Here is an 11,780-nt window from a genome sequence, read left to right on the forward strand (position 1 = left end):
CCACATGGCGCCCAGCACTCACAGTCGGCCCTCCTGGCCTCTCCACATGGCGCCCAGCACTCACAGTCGGCCCTCCTGGCCTCTCCACATGGCGCCCAGCACTCACAGTCGGCCTTCCTGGCCTCCACAGCCTCATCCCTCATGCTGGTGGCCCTCAGCCTAAGCTCTGCCAGCCCTGGGGTCCCTCCTGGGCAAGCTCTGACTTCTCTGAGAGATGCCCTCTCTGGCGAGTATGACAGCACAAGGCTGCCACATCTCTCACATCACTCTCCTAATTAGTCCCATGCAGATGGAGAGTCTTGAAAATGGGACCAGAGTTTAACCATCTCTGTGACTAAAACACTCCAACCTGGGTGACAGAGCAAGACCCTGTCTCTAAAAAATAAAAAAAAGGAGAGAAAAAAAATAAGCAAAAGTACACAAGTAGTAAATAACAAAAGACAGTAAACCTGCTTTCAAAAATGCCCAGCAATGCCATTTTCTTCTGAATCAAATGAGCAAAACTTTTAAACGAAGATGGTGCCCAGCTCCTGCTTAGGACATGAGGAATTTTGCTCTGATGATATAAATAATTACAACTTTTATGTAAAGCTAATGGGTTAAGTTTACATTTACTCTGATCCAGCAAGTTCATTTCCAGAAATTAATCATAAGGGAATAATTATGAACGAACCAAAAAGCATCCCATCTGGATGTCTTTATAATTTACACAAAAAACACAAACACACAGAAACAACCTAAGTGTGCAGAACGCAGGTGCCTGGAGAGCACCAACACATCTGCACCGTGGAACAACAAGCCGCGCGCGCTGAAACACAGGGAGAGACAGGATTACTCAGGAAAAGGCTCAAAATGTGTTCCGTTTAAACAATTTATAAAACAGTAAAAATCTACAGAAAACAATGTTGTACATGCACAAATATAGAGACGTGGAAAAAGACACACCTAAATGCTATCAATATTACCTGTGGGTGAGGATTAGACGGTCTCTGTTTTCTTATTACTGATTTGTATCTTCTAAAGTTTCTAAAATCATCACATGCTACCTTTGGAATCAGAAAAGCACACTGGACTATGAGGGAAAGAAACCGGCTACACACAGTGCTGGAGGCCTTTTCCAGGCCTGAAATCCCGGCTTAGGACATTTTCTAAAAATGCTTCCAACAGTAATGCTTGAAACATCCTTTACAACCCTTTCCCCAGGCCCTGCTTCGTGTACCTTTCTTTCTCGGTATCTTCTCTCTCTGTCTTCATCTCCTCCTTCAGAGTCTTCATCCTTCTCTTCACTTCTTACTTTACTTACTAAAAGTAAAACATATTTTTAATACTCCCAAATGTTAGCACATCAAAAAGCTCTTTTAACATCTTGCTATGGATGGTATTGCACATTTTATATTTATTAATATGTATTTTAAAATATTCTTCAACTAAAACACATGCCTCCAACTCAAGAATGAAGAGTTCTAGTATCAAATTTAAAATGAAGGAGATGAACATGGCAATCTGAGTGATATGGTTTGGATCTGTGTCCCCACCCAAATCTCACACTGAAATGTAGTCCCCAATGCTGAAGGTGGGACCTGGTGGGAGGTGACTGGATCATGGGGGTGAATTTCCCCCTGGGTGCTGTTCTTGTGATACTGAGTGAGTTCTCACAAGATCTGGTTGTTTCAAAGTGTATGGCACCTCCCCACTCTCTCCCTTCCTCCTGCCCTGGCCCTGTAAGACGTCACTGCTTCGCTTCACCTTCCCCTAAGACTGTAAGTCTCCTGTGGCCTCCCCAGCCGTGTTCCTGTACAGCCTGCCCAACTGTGAGCCAATTAAACCTCTTTTCTTTATAAATTCCCCAGCCTCGGGTGTTTCTGTACAGCAGTATGAGGACAGACTCGTACACTAAGGAACAGAGAGACTTCTTGCCTCACTCAGTTTGCTGCTGAAGCAACCAGGCAAATGTCTGAGTAACCCCTGGAAATTCAAGAGGGCACCAGACCAAACTCATACAGCCTTCAGGGTTTCTGCGCATCATGCAGAAGCAGAGCTTAGTCTGAACAGGAGAACCAGCCCAATCAGCCAAACACTTTAGCCAAATGTGAGCTCCAGGGAAATGCCTGCCCTCCTGGATGCACTGAGGACCCAGAGCAGCCCCCATACCTCCTGGCACCCCCACTGCTGAGGGGACCAAGGAAGCCAGAGGCCCCTGAATAAACAAGGAAGCCAGGTGCGGCAGACTCCCCAGGGCACCAGACTACAGCATCCATCCTGGGCTGGGGAGGCTGAAGCACCAAGGCCCAGTATGACCTGCAAGAGAGACCGGGGGCAAACAGAGCCAGGCAGGTACCGATAACACCAAAGCATCATCCAACAAGGAAAGCTGGACTTTCACTTCTGAATCTGCACACAAAAAAGGCATCAGATGTAAAATTCAGAGAGTGGACACTTTAAAAGATCAGGGCAAAGTTAAACTTTCAAACATCACTGAGGCAAAGTGCATTCATTCAAAAAGCATTTACCAGGCTGGGCACGGTGGCTCACACCTGTAATCCCAGCACTTCGGGAGGCCGAGGCAGGTGGATCACGAGGTCAGGAGTTCAAGATCAGCCTGGCCAACATGGTGAAACCCCATCTTTACTAAAAATACAAAAATTAGCCAGGCGTGGTGGCGTGTGCCTGTAATCCCAGCTACTCGGGAGGCTGAGGAAGAGAATTGCTTGAACCCAGGAGACAGGGGATGCAGTGAGCAAAGACTGCAACACTGCACTCCAGCCTGGGCAACAGAGCAAGACTCCTTCTCAGAAAAAAAAAAAAAAAAGGCATTTACCAAGCACTGAGCACTCTTCTAGGAGTCTGGGTTACAAGGGGAGGGCCCCACAACAGGTAGATTTTCAAGGCTGAAACCCCAGGACTCTCCGAGAGACTGGAAGAGAAAGCAGGACATCAGGATACGTCCCAGGTCTTCTGACCTCAGGACGCAAGGATGCAGGTGCTATCAACTGAGATGGGCAAGCCTGCAGGACAGCCGGTGTGGAGGGGCTACCGGAAGCTCCATGTGGGGTACACTGCGTTTGTGTTACCCATTAGACATCAAAGCACAGGGGATACACAAGCCTGGAATTCAGGGACGATGCCCAGCTGGAGGTAAAAACTTCGAAATAAGGACACAGACAAACAGTATTTAAAACCATGAGACTAGATCCAGCCAGCAAGGGCAAGGGGTTGCTCCAGAGGAGGCCTGGGGACCCAGTCCTGGATAAAGGCCACACTGCACAGATGGGCGGTGCGGAAAGAAAGGAGATGAGAAGAGATGTACAGAGGGAACAACTTGAGAGACTCGAGTCTACAATCAGTTTTCAAAAGTCTTTCCAGTACAATTCCTTTCAACACCACATTGAAAAAATGAGCAGGTAGTCAAAAAAGGATGATCTGAGAACAAAAGATTTTATTGCAAATAAATACCAAAAACATCAAAAACAATAATTTTGAAAAGAGCATTAAATAGTAGGACAGCTACTGTTAAAATTAATTAGGCCAACAGCAGGGTGTGGTGACACGTGCCTGTAACCCCAGCTACTCAGGAGGCTGAGGCACGAGGATCACTTGAACCTGGGAGGTGGAGGTTGCAGGGAGCCAAGATCACACCACTGCACTCCAGCCTGGAGAACGGAGTGAGAGTCTATCTCAATAAAAAAATAAATAAAATAAAAATAATTAGGCCAAGTGCAGTAGCTCCTACTTATAATCCTAGCACTTTGGGAGGTCAAGATAAATGGACTGCTAGAGACCAGTTCAAGACTAGCCTGGGCAACATGTGAGAGCCCCATCTCTACAAACAATTTTTTTTAATTATCCAGGTGCTGGCCGGGCGCTGTGGCTGACGCCTATAATCCTAGTACTCTGGGAGGTCGAGGTGGGTGGATTGTCTGAGCTCAAGAGTTCGAGACTAGCCTGGCCAACATGGTGAAACCCCCGTCTCTACTAAAAATAAAAAAAATTAGCCAGGTGTGGTGGCATGTGCTTGTAGTCCCAGCTACCCGGGAGGCTGAGGCACAAGAATCACTTGAACCAGGGAGGCAGAGGCTGCAGTGGGCTGAGAACGTGCCTCTTCACTCCAGCCTGGGCAACAGAGTGAGACTCTATCTCCAAAAATAATAATAAATTACCCAGGTGCAGTGGTGCGAGCCTGTAGACTCTGCTACTCAGCTCAAGGCTGTGGTGGGCTGTGATCACACCACTGCACTACAACCTTGGCGACAGGGCAAGACCCTGACTCTACTTTATTTTTTTAAACAATAAATCAACAAATAAAATATATTTTTAAAGAAAACAAAATTAGTGGTAACCCAACTAACCCATCCATTCCACCTCAAATATATGCCACCCCAAGAGAAATGCACATATATGAACACCAAAAAATATACATGATAACATTCTTAGCAGCCTTATTCCTAATAGTGTAAATCTGCAAATGACTCAAATGGCCACCAGCAGTGAAATGGATAAACAGATCACGGTGTGTCTATACGGTGTATCTAACGGTGGCAATGAGTAAAGGCCCTCGGTTTCCATCCTTTTCACAGCCAGGCCTTCTAACCCTTCTGCTGATTCTAAGAGTAACTACCTATTCTTCTAATAGACTCCTTCTGCATTTATATGTGCTAGTTTACATTTTTATAAGAAGCATATATTGGCCGGGCGTAGTGGCTCACGCCTGTAATCCCAGCACTTTGGGACGCCGAGGCGGGTGGATCACGAGGTCAGGAGATCAAGACCATCCTGGCTAACAGGGTGAAACCCCGTTCTACTAAAAATACAAAAACAAAATTAGCCGGGCGTGGTGGCAGGCGCCTGTAGTCCCAGCTACTCAGGAGGCTAAGGCAGGAGAATGGAGTGAACCTGGGAGACGGAGCTTACAGTGAGCCCAGATCGCGCCACTGCACTCCAGCCTGGGCGACACAGCAAGACTCTGTCTCAAAAAAAAAAAAAAAAAAAAAACAAACAAACAAACAAAAAAAAAACAAGAAGCATATACTACCTATACAACCAAAAAATACTGAATAAATTTCCATTTGGGGAGGAAAAAAAGTATGTACCTTTACCTTACAATTCCTAGGAATTTAGCTAAATAAAATAAAACACACTTTTAGAAAATATTTTTTATCAAAGAGGTTTATTTTTGTTTATTTACGATGACAACTGAGATTTACTGAGATAATAAGCCTAAAATATGGTTTTGCTTTTTGGGTTTTTTTTTTTTTTAGACAGAGTCTCGCTCTGTCACCCAGGCTGGAGTGCAGTGGCGTGACCTCAGCTCATTGCAACCTCCTCCTCCTGGGTTCAAGTGATTCTCATGCCTCAGCCTCCCAAGCAGCTGCGCCACCACATCCAGCTAATTTTTGCTTTTCTTTTTTTTTTTTTCAGTAGAGATGGGGTTTCGCCATGTTGGCCAGACTGGTCTTGAACTCCTGGCCTCGAGTGATCTGCCCACCTCGGCCTCCCAAAGTGCTGGGATTACAGGCATGAGGCACCATGCCTGGCCCTGAAATATGTTTTAATAGTAAAAGTCTAGCTAACAATGAGAAAACTGTTATTCCTTTCATTGGCTGAATTTTTTTTTTTTCTTTTGGAGACAGAGTCTCGCTCTGTCTGGAGTACAGTGGCACAATCTCGGCTCACTGTAACCTCCACCTCCCTGGTTCAAGCAATTCCCCTGCCTCGGCCTTCTTGAGTAGCTGGGATTACAGGCGCACGCCACCATGCCTGGCTAAATTTTTTGTATTTTTAGTAGAGACAGGGTCTCACCATGTTGGCCAGACTGGTTTCAAACTCCTGACCTCAGGTGATCCACCCACCTTGGCCTCCCAAAGTGCTGGGATTACAGGCATGAGCCACCACGTTCAGCTGCTCAGCTGGCTAAATGGTTTTTAGAGTTTTTGTTTTTTCTTTTGAGACAGGGTCTCACTCTGTTGCCCAGGCTGCAGTGCAGTGGCACAATCATAGTTTATTGCAGCCTCGACCTCCTGGGCTCAAGGGATCCTCCCACATCGGCCTACCAAATAGCTAGAACTACAGGCAAGCGCCACCACACACAGCTAATTTTTTTATTTTTTGTAGTGATGGAGTCTCCCTATGTTGCCCAAGCTGGTCTCAAAATCCTGGGCTGGAGCGATCCTCCCACCTCAGCCTCCCAAAGTGCTGGGATTACAGGTATGACCCACCACACCTGGCCTGAACAAGTTTTTAAAATACCAAAAGGAAAACAATGATAAAAAGTACACACACACACCCCACAAGAGAGAGAACAGGGACCTCTAACTTCAAAGATAAAACATTTGTGAAAACTATGAGAGAAAACAAAAATAACAAATGAACATTTCAAAAGAGGAAAATGTCCCAAACAGCAAGAACTTTTAAAAGAAACAGAGCCAGCTGGGCACAGTGGCATGTCTGTAATGCCAGTGCTTTGGGAGGCTGCGGTGGGAGGATCGCTTGAGCCCAGGAAGTTGAGGCTGCTATGAGCTGTGATGGCACCACTGCTCTCTAGCCTGGGGGCAGAGCAAGACCCTGTCCAGAAAAAAAAGGAAAGGGGAAGGAGGGAAGGGGGGAGAGAGGGAGGGGAGGCAGCAAGCTATCAACCTGTCACCAGCAGCAACGCGGCACCTCAGGTGGAACCACGGGAAGGCAAGCGGGGACCCACCTGAGCGGCCTTTCCTCTCCGCCCGCTCCAGAAGCCACCGGTCGCGCGTCTCCTGGCCCAGCAGATTGTGGTTGGCCACCGTCTGCCGGAGTTCTTCCTTCCGGGCCCTTCTGTCTTTTTCTTTTTCCCTGTCCTTTCCTCTGCTGTGAGACTTTTCTGCCTCTCGATGTCTCTCCTTCAGCTTTTCTTTCTCCCGGTCTTTTGTGTCTCTTCTCCTCTCCCTCTGTCTGTCTCTGTCCCTCTCCCCACGAGGAATCTCCTTAGCTGTGTGGACTTCGGCCACCCTGTCTCTGCTCCTGGCATCCTGGTCAGGATCCCTGAACCTTGGCTCCTTGTGTTCAGGAAGGTCCATCTCAGACTCGTTATGCAGCTTCTTCTCTCTGTGCTTCTTTTCTTCCTTGGAACCGCCTGACTGTATGGCCTGAAACAAGAGAACAAAGGGTCCTCTGTGACCAGGAAGGCAGATTTCCATTAGACTTTTAATACCTGAATGTGAGAAGCACACGCAGCTGAAGGACCTTAAAACATATTTGCATTCAGCTACTTTCCAATCCCAGTTTCCAATCCCAGATGGGCCAAGGCCTGCATGGATGAGAATTCTTAGAACACTAAAGGACATGGAGTCAAGCTTAGATTTCTACAACTGCCCACCAGCGCCCCAATATCATGGACATTCACATTGATCGGCAAATCAAATCTAAAATACGTGTATTAGAGGGTGAAAAATTACCCATTGGGTACAATGTTCACTATTCGGGTGACAGGTACAATTTGGGTGTCAGGAGCACTAACGGCCCAGACTTCGCCACTCCACAAGATATGCATGTAAGAAACCTGCACCTGTACCCCCTAAATATGAAAAATAAAGTAAAATTCAAAAAAAATAAGTAGGACCAGGCATGGTACCTCACACCTATTATCCCAGCACTTTGGGAGGCTAAGGCAGGAGGATCGCCTGAGGCCAGGAGTTCAAGACTAGCCCGAGCAACATAGCAAGATCCCCATGTCTACCCCCAAAAATTAAAAAATTAGCAAGCCTGGTGGTTCATGCCTGTAGTCCTAGCTACTCGAGAGACTGAGGTGTGAGGGCAGCTCAGGCCCAGAAGGTCAAGGCTGCAGTGAGCTATGGTTTCACCAAGGCTGCAGTGAGCTATGGTTTCACCAAGGCTGCAGTGAGCTATGATTTCACCAAGGCTGCAGTGAGCTATGGTTTCACCAAGGCTGCAGTGAGCTATGATTCCACCAACGCACTCCGGCCTGGGCAAAACAGTGAGACACTGTCTCTAAAAAAAAGAGTAAAATTAATTAACTAAAAATAAATAAATAAATAAAATGCTACATGTGTTAAAAGAGAGATACTGAAGCTGTCTTTTAAAGTTGTTAAAACACAAACCGCCTGGGCCCCATACAAATAACGACCCTCATTCTAAAACTCTCAGGACTCTCATTCCCAAAGCCCCTCTCCCCACCCACCGCTGCGACCCCTGAAGTGAGCATTCCCTGCCCCGGAGCAGTGCGGAGGCCCCTGAGCCATGGCAGGCCCCACGAGTGGTGGGAATGTCCAGCTGGCTTAACCAACGTTCCAGAGGGATCATTAGCTGCACACCTTCACCTCTGAGTTGAAAGTACTTCTGAAATGAGGCACACGTAACCAAAGTTATACCGTGTCGTGTACCAGGTAAAGCGGGTCCAAGAAAACCACACGAGTCCTGCACAGATCCCAATCCAAATCTTTACAATAATTACCCAGAGATGTTTTCTGAGGTCATCTGCTTTCCAGGTATCATCTTTGGTTCTTCTCTAAATAGAAAAGTATAAAGTTAGAATGTTTAAAGTTTAAAATAATTAATTTTCTGTGCTCTAGTGAGCTGCTTTTTCATTAGGCCATTTAAATCAACGGCAGTTAATTCCTGACATGCCAGAAAATACTTCTCTACCTCCTGGAATAAAAGGTAACAGAAATACAGATTTTTAACAATTACTCACTAGTCTAAAATGACACATTATTATAAAATGTATCCCTTTGGCTACTTCAAAACTTAAATATTATAAAATAAAAGTGAAAACACGTTATAACAGCAGTTGAACAACAGAGGAAGGACAAATATTCTGTGGGTTTAAAATATCTTGTGTCAGACTGTATTTTCCAAAAACAGTCACAACAGACTCACGTCCCAAGTCTGTGCTCCTTCTGTGGCCGCTGGGCTCAACCCAGGACAGAAGGCATCGTGGGCCTCCCAGGACAATGGGTTTCCGCCTGGTCCTCCTGGGCTGCAGCTCCAGATACTTCCCTGTGAGGAAGAGAAGCAGCCCTGGGGAGAGGCCCCTACAGATGCCACAGCCCAGAGGGTCCCTCACAGCCAGCACCAGGGCAGGTGTGTGAGAGGCGTGGCCCCTCATGAGTCACCACCTCCTGAACCTCAAGTCTCCCCAGACGAGGCCCCAGGTATCAGCGACAGAACTAAGCCTGCTGCTGTGAGCTCTCCTGATCCACAGAGTATGTGAGAAAATTAGAAGGCTAGGCCGGGCGCGGTGGCTCACGCCTGTAATCCCAGCACTTTGGGAGGCCGAGGCGGGCGGATCACGAGGTCAGGAGATCGAGACCATCCTGGCTAACACAGTGAAACCCCGTCTCTACTAAAAATACAAAAAATTAGCCAGGCGAGGTGGCGGGCGCCTGTAGTCCCATCCCAGCTACTCGGAGAGGCTGAGGCAGGAGAATGGCGTGAACCCGGGAGGCGGAGCTTGCAGTGAGCCGAGATGGTGCCACTGCACTCCAGCCTGGGTGACAGAGCGAGACTCCGTCTCAAAAAAAAAAAAAAAAAAAGAAAATTAGAAGGCTGCTGTTGTCTCACACCACGGCCTTTTACACAGAAACAGCAGCTGGGATGCATGACAGACAGAAATGAGTTTAGCATCTGGTGCATACCAGATGCTATCCTGAGTCAAGCACAATATTTAAATCTCATAACCCTACTAAGAAGGCTACCGGCTCCATTTTTCTAATGAGGACAGTGAGGCATCACAAGGCTCAGCAGCTTTCAGCTCTAGAGTCCTGCCAAGGAACAAATCAGGAGTGGAACCGACACCTGTGGTGGAGTGAATGCTCAAGGGTCGCCAAAGAAAGCCTGCCTGTCCCTGAGGACACCCTATCACACCCGTCTGCCACACTGGGCAACCCGTGGGCCCACAAGCTCACCCGTGTCTCTGGCCCTCCAGGGCCCTGTACTAGTATTCAGCAAATATACGCCAAGCTCCTGGCACACACCGAGCACTGCTGCAGAGCTGGGGCTGTGCAGATAAAACCCAAGAAAGGCCCCAGGCCCAAAAACACCGTCCAACTCCTCTGATGTTTGTTGTTTCTACTGCGGAAGTGTTTGCTCCTCGTTGGATAATCCACCTTTCAAGTGTGATGACACCTCTCTAGCTAAGCCCTCACCTTCTGGAAAGGAAGGCCTATCTTAGTCCTCTGTGTCACCCAGCACTGCTTAGCATGTCGCAGCGCCTCACGACCACCAGCCGTTAAAGAATCGACACTGTGCGTGCCGGGAAAGGAGGCATCCGGGCAGCCGGCTCACCAGGTACCTAACTGTTCTAAGAATCTGAGGGAGAATATTAAAAGAACAAGGTGCCGTGGTCTTAAAACATTTCCACTGACTCTTCAACAACCCTTCCTCTACAAGTCAAGCCAATTCCCCTTCCCACGAACGTGGGCCAGATTCTATGTCACACTCTCCTTCATCGTCGTCTTTTTGTGTTTTTGACAGGGTCTGGTTCTGTCACCCAGGCTGCAGTACAGTGGCACCATCTCGGCCCAAGTCATCCTCCCACCTCAGCCTCCCGAGTAGCTGGGATGACACCTGGCTAATATTTGTATTTTGTAGAGACGGAGTTCCGCCATGTTGCCCAAACTCCTGAGCTCAAGCCGCCCGCCCTGACACACTTCTGATGAGGAGGACGGGGTGGAGGGCCAGGTGTGCACCTTCCTGCTCAGGGTCCCTTCCAGAGCTTCCACCTGGCTGTGGCACCCGCTTGCTCTCACCGTGCACCCTGGGAGACGCAGCTGCCATAGCACAAGGATGCCCAAGCACTCCCAGGGAGGCCCAGGCAGAGGCCAGCACCAGCCCACACCTCAGAAGGGCCCCTCAGCCCGACGCAACCTTCAGGGAGCGTGAGGATTGCACTCTAACGTCCCCCCACGCCACCCCCAAACCCCAACCCACAGGAACCATGAGGACAGTAAAGGTTGACTGTGCTCTAAGGCAAGGTTGGGACTCCCCTTCTGCACCCTCGCCCCCACCTGGGGCGCCTCCTGTCACACTGCACCACTGCCTCCTGGCAACCCTCACGATGGCGATTCCTACAAGATCCGTGCTGGTCTCCCCGAGGAGAGCATGAGCTTTGCCAGTGCAGCCACAGCTCCTTCTTCTGTGCCGCTCCTGCTCCACAGCTGCACTGAGGCCTGAGCAGAACCTCAGTGCAGAACACGCAGGTGCTTATCACCACGCCACAGTAACACACTCCAACAACACAGGGTACAACCCTACAACCCCAGTACAACAGAGCTTCATGCTAAACCTAACCACATATCACCACGCCACAGTAACACACTCCAACAACACAGGGTACAACCCCACAACCCTGGTACAACAGAGCTTGATGATAAACCTAACTTCAGCTGAGCAAAATCAATCAAGGATGATTTCCTGCAGAGAATATACCATAACTATTCAATTTTTCCCTTTGAGAAACACTTCCTTAAAGGTATAAATAAAGGGAGCATTTGGGTATTTGTTTCAAAAAAAAAAAAAAAACAGATTTAGTCCAAATGAAAAATGGAAACTTTTCATGGACAAGCCACTAAAACTCTTCCTGGAATGTGAAAATTAGGGCAAACAAAAAAAGCTGTAATACCTCATAAATATATTAAATAATTATTTTTTTTTTTTTGAGACGGAGTCTTGCTCTGTCACCCAGGCTGGAGTGCAGGGGCACAACCTCAGCTCACTGCAACCTGCACTCCCTAGGTTCAAGCAATTCTCGTGCCTCAGCCTCCTGAGTAGCTGGGATTACAGGCACCCACCACCAC

General features: G+C 48.0%; 1 protein-coding gene across 1 annotated transcript; it reads right to left on the minus strand.

Annotated features, from left to right (window-relative positions):
• Positions 1-1,219: 1,219 nt before the first annotated feature.
• LOC116464502 (cytoplasmic dynein 2 intermediate chain 1-like) lies at positions 1,220-8,947 on the minus strand (the record flags this gene model as incomplete). The annotated part of the gene is made up of 4 exons (XM_058435096.1): positions 8,863-8,947; positions 8,438-8,491; positions 6,692-7,112; positions 1,220-1,302 (listed from the first exon to the last, which is right to left on the minus strand). Coding segments are annotated over exons 3-4 (435 nt in total), but the record flags the coding sequence as incomplete, so codon positions are not given.
• Between the last annotated feature and the right edge of the window lie 2,833 nt (positions 8,948-11,780).

The sequence above is a fragment of the Hylobates moloch genome, unplaced genomic scaffold, assembly GCF_009828535.3.
Source record: "Hylobates moloch isolate HMO894 unplaced genomic scaffold, HMol_V3 SCAFFOLD_837, whole genome shotgun sequence".
NCBI classification, from domain to species: domain Eukaryota; kingdom Metazoa; phylum Chordata; class Mammalia; order Primates; family Hylobatidae; genus Hylobates; species Hylobates moloch.